A 21,376-nucleotide genomic window follows, 5' to 3' on the forward strand; every position below is an offset into this window, starting at 1 on the left:
TTATGATAAGCACAACTATGGCAAATCAATTAGGAGACCCAAGCGACAATAAAACTCGTAGTCGGCAGGATTCGAACCTGCGCGGGCAGAGCCCACATGATTTCTAGTCATGCCCGATAACCACTCCGGCACGACCACTTGGGTGAATACGTGCCCACTTTTATTCTATTTATAGAGAGAATAATTGCTCATCTCTACTTGACTGGGTCGAATTGGTTTCGGATGAAGAGATTGTTGAGATGACCCTCTTTCTCATCTACTAGAAAGGATGAGTCTTATAATTGGATTCCGTAGAAGGTTACATGGAATCAGCCAAATCATCTATCTTTAGTGGCGCACTGAATTCCTACCATCTCATCACAGATACATAGCAGACAAAAAATACCATACCATGCTCGTACAACTAATATCTAAGCTGTAAAGATAACGACCGGAAAGAGTTCTCTGTAGATGAGAAAGAAATAGGAGCAGCTAAGCATCACTATATCTCATTTTTGTGAAGATGCAATTAACTAGCAAAATTCTGGTATATACTCAGCCTACTTCCAGTCTGTATAAATACTATGGCTTAGACTAAACATCAATAACTTAGTTACTGACCTCGAACAGATGCCGCCATGAGCATATGGAAGATGATGATTACTGTAGAAGGGAGAAAACAAGCTACATGAGATCCATGGAAACACAGAACATGAGCTTATATTACATGATTATGTTTTTAGTGGTAACTGATAGTTTCCACGCTTCCATGAATACTATACTATATCTGTATGGATAACAGTAAGGGGAACAACTAATTTGGAACACTGCCGTCGGTGGAACAGTGATGCACCTCACCGAACACCCACCACGGTCCATTGGGTCGAGCCACTGGTAGGTAGTGAAGCTCTTATGATCGGAACGCGCCTCACAACTGAGAAAGCTTCGTTGAGACGGGCTGCATTGATTTTGACCTGGGATGCCCTCTGCAACACAAGGATTGTCAGGAAGAGGAGACTCCTATTTTCATTAATAACATTTACTTTCCTATAAATGACCCTATTCCAGCTTCACTTAGCAATTGCTATCTTCTGGCATAGCATGCCGTTCTATATATATGCCAGACAAGTAGCAGTAGCAACCAAAAACCACAAAGCAAGCTAGTCATTTCAGAGGAGAAAAGTATTTAATGGAGAGCAAGTTGTAAAGCAGGAACTCCTTACCTACCCAAAGATAATGTTGAGCCAAGAATCCAATGGATTTAGCACAAGGCCATGCATCATTTTATTAATGATTTAAGAACATGTGTTTAGGCTTTAGAACATGAATTATCCCAAACATCAAATACTGCAAGTAATTTAGCAGGTTGACTTTTGTTTACATAAGATGATTCAAAACAAAACTAGAGTCGACAAGCAATAGATCTGTTAAATGGAGTGAATGCCAAATGTTGGCCTATATCCCTAGCTAGAAAGATAGAGCAACCAGAGGCTTGTTGCAGAAAAGCTAAAAAGCAGGAAAAATATAAGAAAATGTAGGATTCGACATCAAGGTGCCAAAAGAAGTATATTCTGCTCATCCTTCCAATAGATGAAAAGTTTCCATCAATATGCATAAATGCCACACATCTCAGTAGTGTTGGGATCACCAAGAACTCTCCATCGTCAACCATCTTTCATCTTTGTTCATTCTCTACTTGGAACCAGATGGTCAATTAACAAATGACTGCTACAGAATTTTGCATTTTGAATGCTAACTACAGATAGCAAGTGACCAGTCTGATGTAAGAATGCTACTAGACCATAGTTGACTACCTTTGAGTGCAGTTAAGACAGATGAAATAAATACCGCTTACATGCTTCGAAATGTCACGTACATGCTAGTTCACTATCTTCGAGGGAAGTTAAAAAAGAAACTAAAAGAAAAAAAAATACAAGCACCCAAAATTTTCTGTTTGATTGAGGGGAATGTACTAATGGTAATAATAGACAAGGAAACCAAAGAAGAAAAAAAACCATCCCGGCCTGGCCTTTAAAGATGAAAATGTTTCACTCCATTTAAGGTGCATAATCATCAGAATATTACCTCACAATCTAGGTTTATACACTCTCACTCAGCAGATAATATTAATTGAAAAACAAAAGTCGTATGCCGTTTATTATAATTCAGAATAGATGCACATAAATAATTAAGTTACAAAATATCCAATGCTAGCAAGTAATAATTTTAAAAATGTTAAAGCAACTAAAGAGGACAGGTGAACTCTAAAACACGAAAAGTGGCACAAACAAATAGCCATCATCAAATTATAAAGGTTCAGACAAGTGATATATTACGGAGAATCATAAAATCAAAGCAATTAACTTCCAGGAATGACAGCATTGCATCAAACAGTCAAGAATGTGCCTTCATGTGCTTATTGACCACAGAGTAAATGATGATGATGAAGAAAATTGGTGGTTTGAGCCCCAAATTTTCTCCCTGAAAAAAGTTAATATTCAAGAGGAAACATGAGGCAACGTTAACAAAGCAAGACTTTACCTTTTCATCCAGGCTGACCTTCAGAGGAATCCTTCTAGTCTTGGGTTTCATCCTATACAATCGCTTTCGAAGCATCAGAATCCCCAAGATTGCTGCAGCGATGGAGATGGACCAAACTGGCTTCACCCTGAAAGCACAGAATTTTAGAAGCTCAAAAGGGAGCTTCCACCAGACCAACCGTCTCTTCTCCCCTCCCTCAGTCAAAGCTTTCTCCGAGCCATTGTTCTTTTCGCTCATTTCCAATGCAAAACCGTAGCACTCACCAGTCTTCACAGGTTCACCTGGCTCCTCGTCGCCAGGATTCTCATGTTCCATCTCTCTCCCCTCGGCCCCCCCAGTCCCCTGAAGACCCACTCCTTTCTCATCGTCGTTATTATCAGCTTTCTCTCCGATCTCCAAACATCCGGCATCACCAAGTTCCCCCTTTTCCCCGTCAAGACGCGATATTTGCCCGTCCGTCGACTCATCCGACCGAAACCCGCCCAAATCATTGTGAGGCAATTCCATTCCGGAATAACCCACCTCCTTCCTCGGCCGGTCGTGAAACGAGAAGACGGATTCCTGATCGACCAAGCTAGCGTAATCAGAACCGGCGCGTGCTTCCTCCATCTCCTTCTCGTGGGTATTTCCGTCGAAGGCAGCTACTTTCCGGTACGGGTTCTGAGAATCAAGGGAAAAATAGTCGTACTTGATGGCGCCGTCCAAGGGCTCGAAACCCTCTCCAGCCTCGGGGGCGAGAAGGATCTCCCAGTCGCGGAAGTCGGTGTGCCCTTCCATGGCGGCGAAACTGAACGTGCGGTGGAGAGAGCGAAGGAGGAGATGAGAAGCCCTTAAACTAAGCGCGCGATCAAGTGAGGGGTCGAGAAGGGCAACAGAGAAGGGCAAACATGGCCGTCATCTTCTTCTCGCGCTTCCTTTCTTCGTCCTGTTGAGCCGGTGAGAAGAAAGAGATAAAAAGGGGCATCCAAACAGAAGCGGTCCCTCGCAGGAGAGCCACTCATCACGGGTCAGCACGCATCTCGATGATTCCGACCGGACAAGCAGGGAGTAGTACTAGCGATCATGAGATCCATGTCAATGAACGGCTCTGATGTGAGGACCGCTATATTCTGGGGTTCAGGTCTCGACCAAGCGACACCTGCAATTGGCGGCAACTGCGGGTCCCGCCTAAATTGCCAAATGTATTGGCGGCCATTAATGACACCCAACTCCTTTATATATAGGAGATTGCTGCAAAGAGGACTAAAGTTGGCGGTCCAAAAGTCCAGTGTAGCTCAACAGTATACTTGATGTGTTGGTGTCCACTGCTGGCTTTCGGCATCACCAAGATTCATCCACTGGTGCATATTCCAACCAAACTCTCACTGAGACACCACCTCCTAAGTCGATAGCCGCACGGAACTGGTCGGCGTGCAAGAGACGAAAGCTACGCCATTGGATCGGGTTTAATCTGCGGCGCCACCAAAACCGAGTTATTTAACGTGGAGAATCATCATTTGACTGTTACTTTCAGCTTAGTTTTTACACCTTGATGTTGTCGGCAGTCGGGTACCTCCGGCTATTTGGCGATTAGTTCACCTTTGTGTAACATCACGTTGTAAAAGAAATCGAACAAACAAACAGTAGATGGTGAGAATGACAAAAAAACAAACACAAGCAGTTCATCAAAGATCTGATACGTTGTACCATCAATCTTTAGATATTACTCTTATCATGGCCCAGCCAGGTAGCTCAGATTCAAACCGGGCTCGACGCACGAAAAAGCAGTGTGCGGGAATCAAAAGAAGGAACCAGAACCTACAAATTGACAGGAAAATTGCAAACCAATTGAGATAACCTCACATAATTAGTAAAAGCAGAAAAACACAAATAGGAAACATATGATCACCCTTGGAGTCAAAAGTCACAAGTCAAATACTAATTTCGCATCTGGTATTCCAACCTATATCATCGACATCACCAAGAAAATAGCAAAAGAACCAAGTAACAACCCATATGGTGTGGTTGTTGGTCAATGTAAGAGCACCAAACACTCTTAAATACTTGTGTTTGATGTAAGCCTGATATTTCCATCAAGAGTATCTGCCCCAAATTAAGACATTCAGTCTTGACACCTAAACATTAGAAAGAACATGTGGAACAAATCATCATGTGTTGCAATCCTTTAGCAAAGATAACTGTCCCATAAGAAACCAGAACCATCACAATTATCATACCCAATCGTACCACATGAAGAAATATATAGCATAATGTACTTACCGTCACATAATAATCTCCAGTTTATATTTAAAGAAAATTTAGCTGTCAGCTATTGCAGACAAAATTAAACATATGGGCAATTGATTGAAGAATTTGCAAAGAATGTTTTGTAGCTCAAATGCTTGTCATAAGCATGGCAACAAATGGTCTTATTGGTGAACAAAAATTGTTTTAGCCATGATAACGGAACACTCAAGCCGTCGACTGTTTGAGATAGGCGATAAGATCAGCACGCTCTTGTGGCTTCTTCAAACCAGGAAATACCATCTTAGTACCAGGAATATACTGCATAAACAAGTAAAATACCTTTTAGGAAAAGAACATATGAGACATCATAGTGGTAGCATAACATGGAAATGTTGATTCATCTAAATACAAGTGTAACAATCCTTCTTAGTCACTATTAGGTGTCCCATTTTGCAAATCAAGAACCATAACTTGTACATGAATTATGCTTAGGGATTGTAGTAATCCCTAAAACTATTTTATTATATGACACATCATTACAGCACCCCAGTTGTTATGAATCATCTAAGAATACATATTGGAAATTCAAATTAAAGACACTAGAATGGAAATGCATTATGTTTTGACATCCATGAACAAATGTTGGCTGATATTTGACAATAACCATTTTGATAATAGTTTCCAAAACCTACCATTATGAGTACAAACAGCCCCCAAAGACAGTATTTCCTGTGTGCAATTCAGAACTTATAATACAAGAATGAGAATACATGATCCGACTAAACATATTGAAACAAATATTTAATTGTTCAAAGATAATGTATTTTACAATTAATGATATACAAAAGAATTTAAACATTAGGTTAAAAATATTTTTAAAACAAATGTTATATTAATTACAGAGTTTATTTAAATTAACAACATACAAAAGTGTGTTTTTTACAAACTGTTGATCTATTCTCCTTTTCTTTTCCCCCTCTACTCCTGCTACTTCATCTTTTTCAGAATATTAATTTAAAATTTAGTTTATTTTAACCTCTGAAAGAACACCAATTACTACTACTGTCTTTAGAGAAACCAACAACACTTGACAGCTGGTCTTCAATGAAGTTCAATGAATATTTTATCAAGGAAAAAATAAGTTGGAGATAGAAACGCTCAATATACCAGCATAATTACATTTAATTTTCCCCTTTTCTCGATCCCAAAAACAAGCATTTTATGAATTTTAGCATTAGAAGACAAACTCAAATCATAAGTGTAAGTATCAGATGCAACCTTAATCAAAATCATTGTAAAAAAATGCTGATACTGACACCTTAGTCAACGAGTAGAACATGTGGAGAATGGTCTTGGGTGGCAGAACGAATGCTATCAAGGTATAAATGTTACATAGCTAGCTACAAGAAGAGCCAAAAATCCATACCTTCTTAGGGTTAAGCAAGTAATCATACAAAGTTGACTCCTCCCATACAACAGCCTTATTCTTGTTTGCGGCAGAGTAAGAATAACCCGATGCCGTACCAGATTGTCTTCCAAAAAGGCCGTTCAAATTAGGTCCTGTGTGCAAAAAAAAGACGATCGTCTCAAGATTAAGTAAGACTAAGCTTATTCACAGACACAGACTAGAGAGAAAAGTCGACAAAGAAAAAGACGGATTTGGTATCAAACAACGCTCAACAAGAGGTTCTCCAGAACAAGAAAGATTCCCAAAAGATCTAATCAAAGCAACATCAATAAAACAAGCCTAAACCCTAGATATCATTCATAATTAAAACCCAGATCTACGATAGCCAGGCACCGATCCATCAAAGGAAACAACGGTAGATCGACCAGCGACCACGCGAACGACAACTCGTCAAGGATTCTAGAAAACAATCTATCTAGAAGAAAGACAGGGGAAAAGGATCAAAGAGAGGTCTGATCTACCTTGCTTGTGGCCGGCGCCCTGGTCGACGGTGTGGCACTGCGCGCACTTGGTCTTGAAGATCTTCTCCCCGGCCTTAAGATCGCCCGGCGGAGCTTCCGCGAACGACGCCATCGAACGCCGTCCAAACGAGATCTCTCGATCTAACCTAGGGTTAGGGTCTCTCTATTCCCCCCCTTTTGCTTCCGAGCAATTTCCAACAGGCAAAGCCGAATTCTCCGCTTGCGGACGACTATTTATAGTGACCCGCGGGCAACGAGTTGTCGAAACTAACCATGAATTAACGGAGATAATGTAACTAACTAAAGGGTATAATAGTCATAAAATATATTTCGAGAACTTTGACCAGGCGCCACGTGTACGGAAGCGTGGTGCCGAAGGCCACGGTAATCTCATGAACCAAAGCATGTGGTCGAGAGGCACAAAAGCCCTCTTCATTCACTTAAATTACGGCTCAGTCCACAAATTCTTTTTCCTTAATTAAGTACGTTATGATATTTCAATTAGGGTTAAACGTTCAAATTAGACAATCTTCGATTCGAACTCGACGTCTTCATGCTCACAGTAATGGCCATCGGAGCAAAATTAGACGATATATTCTGCCATAAAGCATATTTGGAGTAAATCGTAATGAAGTTTATGAACGTAGTTTTGCGTCTGATTCTGTCATTTTTGGCTTATTAAACATAAAACATACTGACTGATGAGTCGAGACACCGTAACACCAATTTTGAGCTTAGATTGGAGAAGATACTGATGAGATGAGATACTTCAAAGAACATTGATAATAAGAAATTGGCTCCATACAATTCGGAAACTAAAGGCAAAGATGAGAAATGAATGTGTAATGAACAATGCAAAATTGCCTCAACAAACTAAGAACCAAACCTAAAAATATCACAACTCGAACAAAGGATTACTACCTCAAACTGAAATGGAATCCTTCACTTGAAGTAAACGAAGAGACAAACTCATGAACAGGAAATTACCATTCCAGAATGATATATGAAATCTTCTGTCATCAGATGAGTCAAGGGGTTGGAAAAGTCTTCAGTTTCTGGTGCATTCTCAGCATATGCCATCGCCATAAGCCCTACTAGTTTCACAATCCAATCAAAGCCTGCATAAAGCTCACATGATGTTTTTTCACCATTATGATACTATGCAAGAAGACCCTATGAAGGTCCGTCCCCATCAACACATCACCACTGATCAAAATTTTAAACAATCATTACCATAAAACTAATTTCATTAATTTCAAAATGAAACCACAAATGTAAAGGGAGTAGCTGCACTTGGGAGTTTCTTCCTAGTATCTAGGGACTTCTCTAAGCGGCAGCATGGGCTTTGCAGGTGTTGGAGAAGAACCTGAGGGTGAACCAACTTGAAGAGCGCCTTGAAAGGACATACTGGTCCCATCAAAGCCATCCAAAGCAGGGGGATCATCCCTGATCATCGTGCGAAAAGATATGGAGCCTCGCTTTGTAGAGGCATCAGAGTTTCTCCTGGTGTCGTGGCAGTTCTGGCTTACTATAAGTGAAGCACTGTCATAGTAATAATCATCATAGGGTACCTCTTCCATCTCTCTTTCCTCTAGGTCTCTCAGGGCCACTGAATCTTCCGCTGGGAAGTAGACCAGTATAACGATGCCAATCACAGCGCAAAACAACATGACCAGAAAGGCTAAGAAAACAATCACCTCATAAGCCAAGTTGCCCGGATGAGGTAGGACAGAGAGACCAAGGAGGAGCACCCTCACTGGAAGAGAAAAAATAATTGAGGATACCAGCCAATAGAGCCTTCGGAGTAACCGTTTGTTGATTGCTGAAGACAATATATGCAGTCCAACGTATACGGCATAGCTGATCAGAGCAGCATGAAAAAGCCCAAGAAGAATAGTGCTAAACAGAGGGTAAGTGCAGACACACTCATCTCCAATCAAGACACTAGCTCTTGTGAAGTAGTTGAACTTCTTTGCTCTCCCATCACTCCTGTCCTCGTTGAAGCCCTTGGGTCCAACAAAAACCAGGATAACTTGCATGATGAAGATCGGTAGGCAGAAAAGGAACACATAACCAATGGTCTTCTTGTTCCATCCTTGGCTTAGAGTACCCGACTCCCTCCTCTGCAAAGAGGCACGTAAGAGGAACACAAGTGTGAGGAAGACTGTAGGTTCTGAGAAACCAAGGTTGAAGATGATGTAGAGCTTGCACATATTCTTCTGCCATGTTATGCTGGAAAAAAGCCACCCTTTTAAAAAACTTAATCTAGCTAGTTCACTCGAGCTCCACAAAATTGCTACTAGGGCCAGAAAAATGCGTATAACCCAGGGCCCATTAAAGTAACCAAGCCGGTGAAAATCTCGTCGCTGGATCCGCACCCGCAATAAGGCAACTTGGTATATGCATCGTATAGCAAGGATATCAAACAGAATGACAAGAGAAATGGTCACCACACCAAATGCATCGGCACTGAATCTGGTCAGGGGCATCACACGAAACACAAATTCCACGCATACTCTCCCCTAGCATCGATACTTAAGAGCCCACAAGTACAACAAAAGTTGATACCTTTTGGTGCTGCTGATGCACTGCACTCCTCGAGACAGTAACAACCAATCTGAGGTCTATTATAGAAAAGCCTGAGCTTTTGCAAAAACCTCATCAATGGTGTATGACTTGGGCCAGAGAAGATCTTTCATTGCACAACAAGAAACCACACCAACAACTGTAACTTGAACATATGAACCAGTCAGGGGAGTCCAGTCAGCCAATCCATAACATGCACCTTCAGATTCATGGTACCTAAGCAAAGTTTAAGCTTTTGGGTAAGCAGATACTCCAAAAATCTAATATAATCACAACAAAAACATAAATAGAAAATTGAGCATTTATCCTGATAGGACCAATCCTATCAATAACAATCAAATAATGGCTCACGCACTAGCAAGAACTCTAAACACTCAAAAAGCTGACTGGAGGTCATGCAGATTTAGGTGCATGATCACATAAGCATTGATCAACCAGACGAAAATCCGGGAGCGAATCATGACATGAAAGCAGCATGCATATGCTCAGTGAAACGAACAGAATCTCAGTGTCAAATAATTCTATATGCACAAAACGAAGCTACCGTTTCTCCGACAAAGTAGAATCATAGAGGTCTAGCATGATAGCTAAATGAACAATCGCAACCCTAATTGCCTAATCTCAAGGTAACAAGATAGCTATAGCTCTCCGTGTTCGAAGATATCAAGCTGTTAACCCAAACGTACGTGGAATCTCATCACAAGTATCAGAAAGTTGATTCATTTGACGATAATAAGGATGAAGCTACAGCCTGCAATCACCTATAGCATTAAACTCCTTCCGCATCAGGAAAGTAAACAACATTACCTCGATTAAAAGAAGGAACTCCTGACATTTATGTTTTGCTTAACTCGCTCAAACACACAAAAACTTCTAAGATGGGGCAACGTACTGAGATAGCTTTCATTTCAAGAGCACTAACGAAATAGAACACTTGGGAACCTCCTAACTCAACCACCTACATTTAAGAAGCTCAATAGATCATAAAGCTACAGCAGAAACTTCATTAACAGCTTCAGAACTAGTTATGATCCAAGACTTTGGCTCATTTCTCAACCTATAGAAGCGAAAAATAGAACCCTCACAACGTAGGCAAGACACAAAGCTCGTCGCTCGCGAAGAAAGAAACAACGTAATCTAGCGAAAAAGAAAAAGGGTTCATCTGCAACAGTTAACCCGAACGATTTATCTAAATCGAACCGCTAAAAGTCAATGAGTACTGGAAGAACACTAAGAGACAAAAAAGAGATGAAAAAGGACGAACCTTGGCCGAGATCAGAGGAACATGAAACGATCCACGGGGGGAAGGGGAAGAACCCTAAACCTCGAGCTCTCCGGGACGCAAAGACTGGGCCAAATCTAACGACGCAGGGTTCGAAAGAGAGCTTGCGGGAAGGAGAAGCCCGATCTGGCGAGCGGCAGAAGGGATTACGGAGGGGCGAGTGCCAAAGCCCAGAAGGGAGGACGAAGAGGAGGAGAAAGAGTTGGAGCGACAGCGAGTCTGAGGTGGCAAGAGATGAGAGAGAGATGGGTTTGTTGGCCGCGGGTCGCGGACAGGCTGTTTCCAGCTGTCAGGCGGCTCGGTGTCCGCAAGTGGTGGTTCGGTTGGAACGCCGAACCGAGGTGGCACGGTGGTGCTGCTGCTCTTGTCGTGTGGCTGTGGGGACAACGTACCGCCCCGGGCGCTCGGGCCGTCGTTTGTCAGATGACCATTTCCTTCCCCTCGATCATAGAATATACGATCGAATTTATTTGTAGAAAATATATGACATAGAGCTAAAACATATAATTTATTTTTATTCATTTAAAAAAAAAAGAAATCCTGAAGGACCAACCGTTTTTAATCATAGAAGTCTATTCTTTCAAACCCCTCTAATTTTGTAAAATGATTATTTTTTTAATTAGTTTAAAGGCAACCAATTATAAGAACAAAGTGCGCAAACAAACAAATATTAAGTATGCCATCTTTGACAAGGATGACACTAACATCGACCAACCAGGGAACGTTGCATGGTTCCACCGTCAGTCGCGACAACCAATCTGTTCCTATGATTGCGCTTTTTGTATTGCCAATGGAGTTCAAAATAGTCATCGTTGCGTGTACACTAACATTATTCTTTATTTATTGATCTTTCCACATGATGCTGAGATCTATTTGGCTTCCATAATATATATACATATATATATATTCCCGACTAAACTTGAAATGCATAATTATCAGACCACCTGCAACTTTACAACGTACCGAAACTTAACCAGCACGAGAAGTATATTTCACCATATATGTGATCTCACGAAACATATGGCTTTGCGAATATCTAGATACAGAAATCGACAAGGGTGAGAGGTTCGGATTAGGCAAATTTACAATGACCAAACGATGTATATGGTACATACTGATAGATCCAAATCACACTCACAAGAGACAGCAGAGGTGACGAGATCCGTACCGCGAGCGGCAAGTGAAGGAAAGCAGCTGAAGCAAGCGAGGTGCCAGTATACGCGTTCAAGTTGCGAGGACTCATCGCCAGTGCGGTGTCTCTCTCCTGCTGTTGTTAAACATAGGTTAAAGCATTTTGATTCGATACACATGAGCAGGAAAATTTAAGATCAAAGGAGTTGGGTCGGTGCGGTAGGAAGATGATGCACCTTGTCTTCCTCCCATCCAGTGATGGATCATCAAGCTTTGATTTGCTCCCACCACGAGAAACATCAGCTCCTCGGCCTGCAAGTGCCTGCATTTTTCAGGAGTAAAGAGTGAGTACAGGGAGATACCAGTAGTGCAAACATGGTGTGAAAAGCAAGGATCTGTTCATCTGATTCAAGTAAGATATGAAATAACATCAGTCCAAGAGCCGAATTATACATGGATCTATTAATCTTAGCAACACAATAACAAGGACTGAAAGAGCATTTATATAGATATTGCTGGATTATGCAAGTGATGACCTGCTTAGTATCCATCGGCATATTCCCAGACTTAGAAGGGCCAGTTGTCTTTATAGTACCTCTTTGGAACTCCCTCATTCTAGCATTTCCCTGCTTGGACATTTCAGTGAGATTCATTATGAACAATTTTCAGAGTCAGTAAAAGAAAGTGCACGTTCTGCTATTATTATAACATGCTCACACTTCTTTTCACGGCATATGACAGTGCTGTGCCAGTTGGCATAGATAAAATTGGCCTAACCATGTGTTGCCATGGCTGGCATACTAAGCACAGCACAGCAATCTAGGTTTACAAAGAATGTGATTCTATTAGTTCTAGACATGCTTTTCATGCATCAAAAGCTTTTCTTAACTTCATGTTTGAAGTCATAATTGATGAATTGTTTTAAGTGAAAAAAAATAATTTTAAATAGTTAATGTGTTGCTTATACCAATGGGAGACCACAATAATATCAATTGCAGCATGTAGGTTCCGTAATGAGAAACACATGGACACATATAAACAATGACAATAAGAAGAAGAAACAACCATAGATTCCCAACTATTTTCTACTTCTGTGATTCCTGGAAAAACATGATGAAATAGTCTCTACTTCTAGATGCATTTATCAAACACTTGAATATATAAAATGTTAGTATATGCAAAAAATCAGTAGACTCTGTCAACCGGATTTACAGCAAAAATTAAATCTCCATAATAAGAACTAGAATATGTGAATTTTTGCCTGCAATTGTAATCCGTGCAGTCATTTTCAGTCTTTGGCAAGAACAAGTCACTTAAAGGCAGCAGTCAGAACAAAAAGGCCAAGATTCCCACATGAAAAATAACAAAAAATCTAATAGAAGGTTCAGATGCACCTAGACCAAGTAAAACTATGTGACAGTGACAGGCAGACCTTATAATTCGCGATCTTGAATAAAGATAGTGGAAGTCGACAGATACAGTTTCCCAATGAATTGAAGTCAAACTAAAACCAACAGTGAAGAAGTTTTTATGGTATTCACAAACAAGCAAGCTGATCATGGCAAAGCTCTATCTTTTCATTTCTTGGAAGCTAGAAATAATTCTAAAATAGAGCGATGAGAAAATCATATTTAGCACTCACTTTATTGATATGGTAGACACCATGCCTAATCCCAAAAAGAAAACACTTTGAGCTAGAAGTTGACTGAACTACAAAAAGGAGAAAAAACAAAAGAACCCTTTTCATATGTGCTTCTTGTATCTTCGAGCATATACTTTCAATAAATATGCAACTTTCAACAACCTCATGGTGTCCTCTGTAACATGGCCAGAGAGGAAAGTGCTATTTATAATTTTGTCTACAACTATGATATTTAAAGAATATATGTAAGAGGAGTTAAAGTTCCTTCTCTCTGCTCATGTATGATAAAACCTTCAAAATGATTTGACAAAATAAATGTGTCATAAAATTAGTAATTTTGTTCAAACTGTAAGGAGAATATAAAATAATATCCATGTAACACTCGTATGGCGATTAACTTGTTCCAAATACATGAAAGTGATGCAAGCTGAAAAACGAGAAGAACGATTAAAAAATAATCCAATTTTCTTTACCTCTTTTCGTTTCATTCCTTCGGCAGTTGCAATATGGGGCTCAGTTCCAACATTACATATGGACTTGTTCCTAGCAGGAAGCTCACTAGACCTGGATATTCAGATCAAAGGAGGTTTCAGATTCTAAAGAGTCCAATTAACTAGTGAAATTGAAATTCAAAGACATTCAGATGAAGTTGTATGTTTATAAGAGGCAATCTTATATGCCAAAAAGGTAACTCAGCAAGACAAAATATAAACTCTCTTAACAACTATCACCTGGACTTGGGTGGCCCAAGAACATGTGCCTCAATTTTCTTTAAGTTTGCATAGTGGCTGTCCACTGCTAAAGGCTTCTTCTTTACTTCTTTTAAGTTTCTAAAGTGAAAGCAAAATAATAAGGAACAATATTCTTGTCATATAAAGAGCAGAAGCCATCTTACTTGAAAGATGTCAACAATATCCTTTTTTTAATCAACCTTTTAGTTTCAGGTCCTCTTCTACTTGTCATTCCACTAGATGAAGCTGTTTTCTTCATGTCCTGTGAAAATTGCAGAATAAGCATAGGCAGACCAGGAATCAATTGGAAAAAAAAAGTTAGGTTAAAGAAAAATCAGATACAAACATGACAAAATCAGTCCAAATACTGCTCAGACAGAAAATATGTGGACTAATGGCTAATGTTATTTATGCTCATGGAATAGTGGCTAATGAAAATTTGTTCTCTCTCCTCTCTCTCTCTCCAAGACCTGTAGTTCAGCATTATGTTGCCTGAGATTCTTTAAAGAATTCATCAATTTGACCATGAAAAAAAGCCCAAACTTAATTAGGAAAACATCATATTGGAAGATCACCATACCTAGTAGTTATAAGTGTTGAGCACTGAATAAGACTATTTTAATAAGCACCACATTTAGTAGTCATTAGCACTAAGCACTTGACAAATTTCACCTGCACACTTGATCCGCCCTTTGCTTGAATTTGTGATGATGCTAGCATGTTTGAGCTTCCAGAGTCCAGCTTTGTTGAATTTCCTCTATTTCTTGTTCTTCTTTCCATTACAAGAGTAAATGGACCCAATGTGGTGCTAATAGAGCGTGCTTTTGTAAGCGATTGATTTAGATCAACCAAGGTGGACATAGCATTGCTTTTGACTCTACTAGCTATGGTCTTGCTCAAAGTCTGACTGGCCGTCTTTTGTGATGGAGTTTTTAGTCCCTTTGATGAGTGAACCCCATTCGACTTAGTTTCTTGTTTCATATTTAAACCATTTCTAACTGCGGCAGGATCCTGAACATGAAAAAAATGAAGGAATCCGATCATATAAAATACAGAGAAGTTTAAGCACTATTATTTGAACAAATTGTCTGTTATTTATTAGTTTGACATTTACCTTTAATATTCAAATGCTATCCATTAATCAAAACAAGGGTAGAAAATTATAACCAGAACATCATAAGCCAACAACAACAATTAATATTTAGATGAATCTGTCCAACACAATCCACGTTAGACTCAGAAATGCTCCAACAAAATTTCTAGTGTCCGGTAACAAGTACAAAGTACTCAACAAATCCAAGATACAATGCAAAATATGTACTTAGGATTCAATCAAAAGCTTCTTGGCATTTCTAGAGTTTCTTGTGCTAATTATTGAAGAGAAAATACCCAGTTTTATTAATGCAGACAAAAAAGGCCAAAGAAAAGAAATGCAGGAGAGTCTCCACTGACGTACCTTAGAAAGTGATTTATGGTGCAAAGGTTTTCTAATTGACTGCAATTGTTCAGACTTAATTTTCTTAGTATCCGGTGCAACTCTTCTAGGCTCAATGTTTGATTCAAGGCTCTTAGGCTTCAGCAAGATCTCTTTATTGTCAAGTTTGCTGCTAGAATTTGATTTAGTCTCCTTCAAATCTCCTGTAAGGGGCAATGAGGACTCTGTTTCCATTGGTTGTACCAGCATAGTAGTGTCTAAAGTGTTTTTATCTTGCTCAGTGTTCTCTGGAATTCCTCTTGAGGAATCAGGATTTGGCAATGTGGAGTCTGGATTAAAGCACCTTTCTTGAGGAGGTTCATTGCAGTTAATTTCCTGCTCAAGGGTTACTCCAGGTTTAGTCTCTTCTGGGATAGAATGAACATTGTTTGATGCCCCATCTCTGAATCTTTCATGCTGTGAAGCTGCTCCATCTTCTTCACCGCTTTGGCTAGACATACTACCATCACCACCATAATCCAATGTGAGCTCCGTATGTTGATTCTGTCGAACATTCTGTTGAGCTTTCATAGCTCGAATTCTTCTATAGCGCTCCTCAAAATATGCCTTCTTCTTGGCAACTAGACCATTGAACTTCTCCAGTTCCTCTTGACATCTATTGTGAGTAAAAACTGACCGCCTCTCCCATGACAATGACTCAATTGGAAATCTTCCAAAAGAAATGGAACCATGATCAAGCATTTGAGAAACTGGGATTTCCTGAAAGGACCAGTCAACCACAATTATCTTATAATGTTATCTGTAACTCTCTACGGAATGGAAGCACATATTTTTTCTAATAGAGTAGAGAAAACATCATCAACAAGATTACAGCATTCTTTTTGTTGATCCTTTCTAGAAACATTTATCATAAATATTATCATATCATCCGAAGATTTATTTTGTTAAGCATTGTTGGCTTTTGTTATGGTTCGAATGAATCAGATAACACTGAGAACCAAATGGATAAAGACAAAGAGCTAATACACGACATGCTGGAGTAGACCAAGGCCACTAGAACAGGAACTAAAGGAAAAACTAATAACAGAGAAACTAGATAACAGAGAAAATTACTTGAGATGTATCTCCATCAGACAATTCCCCCTGTGACCATCCTTGATAAGCTTGATCAACATCGGTTGCCATTTAATTATTTTAAGTGGAAAAAAGTTGCAAAACTAATCATGGAAGCAAAACTGCCGCTTTCTGAGTGTCATTCTACATAATGGTCAAGAAAGTCAGCGCAATCAGTCATGGAGCATATAAGAACAATAAATTTTAAGAAAGCTGCAGCATCAGAATAATAAAACTAAATAAGCTGGAAATCGTTAACGAAAATAACAATATGAAATAATGCAGTTCTTGTTAGCTTTTTAAGAAATTGTATAATTGCATATATATATATACAACGTTAGACCCCTTTACTTCTAATGTCAGGAATCTAATAATGCCACTCCCACGTCCCTGAGCAGGTATGTACAACTAGTCAGAAGTCCAAACGCCATTTCCACTAGGAGCAACACATTTAACTAAGAGCATGAAGAGTCTTATGAGAATGGTCGTTTTGAAGCCACCATTCCTTGTCTTTGACGGCACAGTGTCTCCCCTAGTGGAACTTCAGTTAAATCTTGCAGAAACTGCACAATTCACCCACTATCAGGGTTGGATGAACCCAGTCCGTGGGCTGAAGGCTGTGGGCTCATATCTGCGATCAAAGATAACCTTTAGAGGTCTGTTCGTGTGCCACCGGCATTTCGAAATGAAATTATGTATCAGGGAACTTTTTTGATTCAAGAATAGGACAAGATCTTCCCCAGAACAATGTTCGAAGAAGACCACCAACTCCAAGATAAATTTATATATCGCGACTTAAAAGAGAAAAATTATTGTGGAGGATATCAATTCCCTGAATGGTTACTCCTCCCTATCGAGAAGAAAGCACCAAAAAGAGCACTATATATAATCAAAAACGCAAAATAAATCATAACTTCGAACTTTCACTCCCGATCAAGGGATCCGAGGGAATAAAAAAGACAGGAGACAAAGGGACAGTTGTGACTATGACAAGTCTCTGACCGCATTAATCTCTTGTTGTACGCTCTTAGTTCTCGACGAAAGCCAACAACAAGAAGCCAGTAAGTACGAGTGCGATGATTGTACGGTATGTTAATTCCGGAACCCATTGACATATTACGATGGTGATAATTTTTTGGATGAGATGTAGAGCCAGATAAGAAACGGATTCGGGATAGTTATAAGGTCGGATCAGATACTATGCTTGCGATAGGTCCACAGAGCAAGTATCAACGGATATCGAACGCCCATGTTCTCTGATCCAATTTGGATCGGGTAAATGGGTTGTCGGATCTGTCAACCCCTTGGGACCGCCCGTGTTCGGTTGTTTCACTTTCTTTCTTGCCGTGACCGTCTTTTGATCTCTTCCTGTTCATTCCCTAGTGTGGTTTTTTGTTCTTATGTGGAGTGATGTAGGCAGACGGGGTCATGCGTGGCATCGAAGGGCATTGTTTGGAGTTGTTGCTCAGATTAAAGCATCGCTTAGCTGGCCGCAGGCCCACCTTGTCACCACCTTATCTCTCTGCGGCACAGTGCCTCATTTACTACGACGCCTAGACGATACGGATCCCGAAAGATGTGTAAGCCGAACAGAGAACTCGCTATAATAATGGATAAGAACGACAACAGAAAACAGCTATAATAGACAGTAACAGCTTATCTACCCAATGTAAAGGTCTCGCATTCATGGTGTAGCATAGCAGTACAAATCTGTTGCCATGCAAAATTAGCATCGCCAAACCTTTTGCTTTATTTCCAACCTCGTGATGTCCGTGCCTCTACGGGTGGAAGTTTCTTGTTCGATCGACTTCCATTCAACTAAGATTAGTAGCTCGACTCCATGTGCGTTCGTCCAGTCAACTAAAATTACATATCACCTTGATTTCTAAAAGGAAAAAAGGTGTTTAGTCCACGTCTTTTGACGATTGGCGTCGTCCTTGTGGTTGTGGTTCGTGCCGTGCTGAATTCAAATACTAGTGGGCACCACATAGCGAGATAAAGAAAAGGGTGTAATTGCAAATACCCATTTAGTGGGCACCAAAATGGTCTAATGCAAATATTTGTATACAATCAAATATGAAGCAAATATTTTCCCTCTTAACACGCTTTTACCCTCTTTCTCGTTCGCCCGACATGTCTAAAGCCCCACATATCAATAACTCATCATTAATCTACCTCGCTTTCATCATACCTTTCTCGGTGCATCGAACCAAGCGAAAAGGCTTACACCCAAAGTTTCACAGGCTTCTACTTCCGGTGTCTCCCCTCTTCACCTTCACTCTAAAGACACACGATAAAGAAGAGGAAAAGAGAGGGGGAAAGCCATGGGGTCAATTCTCCGTCCCTATCCGTCGAATTTACGACGGACGGCTACGGAGCCGCCAAATCACCACCCCGGCACTAGTTGTTGGGGTTTAGCCATCAAGCGCCCAAGCAGAGTCCATCAGCCCAAGCCGTTCCGGCGCGCAGGGGATAACGCATCACACCGCGTTTCCCCGCTACGAAAACGTTTCGCCCGAGGAAGACGACAAAGCAGCTTACGTCGTTTCCCAGAGAACAACGAGTTACCATCGCTGACGAGCTCACGGGATCGAGCCCGTCTACCAGATCGGAACATCCGCTTAGGAGTATCAGATAAATCGAATTCTTGAGTTCTATTCCTACCTCGATTCAGATGCATTTCCCCTCAACGATGGCCCTCCGTCGTCTTTCCCACTACTATCTAAATCGTCCTCCAACCAGTTCAATTCTTTGGAGATAAGAGCAAGAAACCAGATAGTTTGATCCAAGACCAGAGGAAGAAATATGTGCAATTCCAACTGCAACTAAAAACAAGAATGATGAGAGATCCGGAGATCGCGTACCTTCTTGGAGAAAGAGATGTGATCCGACGAAGAGCACTTGCATCCGGCATCCGAGCCAAGGGAGGAGAAAGAAGAACTTAAAACCTCGAAGTCAGTCTTCAAGCAGAGAGAAAGAGAGAGGGAGAGGGAGGGGGGAGACCCAAGTGGAATGGGGAGAGCTGTGTGATCTCAGCGATGGACTTGAGAGAGAGCTGTTGATATATAGATGGGGGAGACGGAGATCAAAGGCGGGAGGAAGGAGAGACGGTAGAGATCTGACCGTCGATGCAGCGGATCTCGAGGGGTGGGTCGCGCTGCGTCGTCGGATCCCAGGGGGGTACTTACTCGCGTTGCTTGTGAACAGGCGCATCGGGGACCACATTTCTTTGACCCGAGATGCCCGAGACCTCACCCTGGTTGAACCCATGTGCCCTGTGACTTATTTATTGTGTTGTACTCTGCAACATCCTCTGCAATCCACTGCTTTGTTCTGGATCTTAAAAAGCATGAAAAATCAGAAGTAATTTCTTCATTAATTATGACAAGAGAATTATAGTCTTCCCCACCTATGTGAAAGATAAAATTATGTGTCCCAGACAGGCAAAGCACCCTATGATTGAGAAATTGATTGTTACTTACCTTAGTTGGGATTCAGGACAGTACATTGATTTGAGCTCAAGTTATGAAATGGATGAATTGACATGGAAGCTTACTTGGCTTGAAATCTTCATGTTTGGCCAATGCAGCAATCTTCTCATCAACAACTGTCGTTTCCTGTCATGGCCCATCACAACAGCAACCTTTTAAGCCACCACCATGATTGGTAGGATTCACCTGAATGTATACTGTTTTGCAACCAGGCAGAATGACTGGAAACATGAAATTACATATCCAACTCATGTTCTAAATATAAAACATCTTGAGTTAAGAATAACCTACCTGAGCTTTTGGAACTTGTTGCTGCAAGGGAAATATATTTCTCAGGTAAGACATCTAATTACTGTAGAAAACCAGTTTAACCACCAACTTTGGTAAACATGACATCAGTTCATTTGTGGCTCATAAGTTGGATATGGAAGATGATGCACATTCTATTCTTAATGAGTGATTTTGACCAAGTTCCAAATGCACACTCAATCATGCAATTCCCAAAAACATACAGTTAATATCCATGCTTAATCTAATCATAGCAAGAGGAGGATTTTTCAAATGCTTGAAGTTACAGTGTGGAACATAAGACAATCTTGAATAATATGCTTCATTTGAGATGTAAGAATCTTGCTACATTGAAAAATGAATGAGGAACCTATAGATGAGGATTTGAGACTGCATTAAACAACTTGATCGATTAGAAGTACAACTAATAAAACAAGTAATCACATGATAATCCAGAGTGAGAGCACTTGCATTTTAGATTTATAGACAGCAGTACAGTCTTTAAATCAATGCTTGCCTCTGTTTGAGAGAGGAACATCTCAAGTAATTAATATCTGAGATGCTATTAATTTTATTATCCACATAAAAATATCAGCATCTACTGGAATATTGTAAAAGATTCATAACCCACTTAAACTATGGAGTGGTTGGATTGTGTCCTATTCTCAGATATAAACAAAGCAGTGACTTCATCTATCATCTTCTTGTTTGCTACTTCCCAAGTCTGGGGTGCAAACATTGGTCATAGCAGTATCAATTGGGCATCTAGATCCACATACAGATCATAATTCCTTAAGTTCATGGAATATTGTCATCATCTTTTCTAAAATAGGGCATGGTCACCATAGGTCCTACAAACATTGTCCATTTGCTTTTTCTTTTTTACAGCACTAGAATCAGTGTATGAGGGAGTAACTATTGTTGTATCCCCACCATAAAGACTCTCAGATCAGCCACTAAACAGTGCCCAGCTGCTTTCTCTAAAAAAAGAAGATCAATCTA

At 40.4% G+C, this 21,376-nt stretch overlaps 4 protein-coding genes and 1 non-coding gene across 13 annotated transcripts; all 5 read right to left on the minus strand.

The window, feature by feature from the left end:
- Nucleotides 1-56: 56 nt before the first annotated feature.
- Nucleotides 57-138, minus strand: TRNAS-AGA (transfer RNA serine (anticodon AGA)). Its single transcript has one exon. It is a non-coding gene; the product is annotated as a tRNA-Ser (tRNA).
- Nucleotides 139-681: 543 nt separating this feature from the next.
- Nucleotides 682-3,684, minus strand: LOC135617832 (uncharacterized). The gene is made up of 2 exons (XM_065118488.1): nucleotides 2,521-3,684; nucleotides 682-965 (listed from the first exon to the last, which is right to left on the minus strand). Exons 1-2 carry the CDS (start codon nucleotides 3,295-3,297, stop codon nucleotides 834-836), a joined length of 909 nt encoding a protein of 302 aa, XP_064974560.1. The 5' UTR covers nucleotides 3,298-3,684; the 3' UTR covers nucleotides 682-833.
- Nucleotides 3,685-4,743: 1,059 nt separating this feature from the next.
- LOC103992644 (cytochrome c-like) lies at nucleotides 4,744-6,884 on the minus strand. The gene is made up of 3 exons (XM_009412433.3): nucleotides 6,676-6,884; nucleotides 6,173-6,306; nucleotides 4,744-5,064 (listed from the first exon to the last, which is right to left on the minus strand). The coding sequence occupies exons 1-3, from the start codon at nucleotides 6,785-6,787 to the stop codon at nucleotides 4,972-4,974; spliced, it is 339 nt and encodes a 112-aa protein (XP_009410708.2). The 5' UTR covers nucleotides 6,788-6,884; the 3' UTR covers nucleotides 4,744-4,971.
- Nucleotides 6,885-7,904: 1,020 nt separating this feature from the next.
- On the minus strand, nucleotides 7,905-10,775 carry LOC135585222 (uncharacterized). The gene is made up of 2 exons (XM_065118490.1): nucleotides 10,526-10,775; nucleotides 7,905-9,477 (listed from the first exon to the last, which is right to left on the minus strand). The coding sequence occupies exon 2, from the start codon at nucleotides 9,162-9,164 to the stop codon at nucleotides 7,983-7,985; it is 1,182 nt and encodes a 393-aa protein (XP_064974562.1). The 5' UTR covers nucleotides 9,165-9,477; nucleotides 10,526-10,775; the 3' UTR covers nucleotides 7,905-7,982.
- A 728-nt stretch (nucleotides 10,776-11,503) lies between these two features.
- LOC103992646 (protein WVD2-like 7) lies at nucleotides 11,504-19,969 on the minus strand. 9 transcript variants are annotated; one of them, XM_018829307.2, is made up of 10 exons: nucleotides 19,460-19,909; nucleotides 16,596-16,739; nucleotides 15,504-16,241; nucleotides 14,720-15,058; nucleotides 14,212-14,309; nucleotides 14,048-14,146; nucleotides 13,790-13,880; nucleotides 12,211-12,300; nucleotides 11,911-11,996; nucleotides 11,504-11,807 (listed from the first exon to the last, which is right to left on the minus strand). In XM_018829307.2, exons 2-10 carry the CDS (start codon nucleotides 16,665-16,667, stop codon nucleotides 11,783-11,785), a joined length of 1,638 nt encoding a protein of 545 aa, XP_018684852.2. In that variant the 5' UTR covers nucleotides 16,668-16,739; nucleotides 19,460-19,909; the 3' UTR covers nucleotides 11,504-11,782. The 9 variants fall into 9 exon arrangements, with proteins under 9 accessions (XP_018684852.2, XP_018684851.2, XP_018684854.2 ...); XM_018829306.2 differs by having other exon boundaries at nucleotides 11,504-11,810; XM_018829309.2 differs by having other exon boundaries at nucleotides 14,248-14,309; nucleotides 19,460-19,906.
- Between the last annotated feature and the right edge of the window lie 1,407 nt (nucleotides 19,970-21,376).

This window comes from Musa acuminata, chromosome BXJ2-7 (genome assembly GCF_036884655.1).
Source record: "Musa acuminata AAA Group cultivar baxijiao chromosome BXJ2-7, Cavendish_Baxijiao_AAA, whole genome shotgun sequence".
Lineage (NCBI taxonomy): Eukaryota > Viridiplantae > Streptophyta > Magnoliopsida > Zingiberales > Musaceae > Musa > Musa acuminata.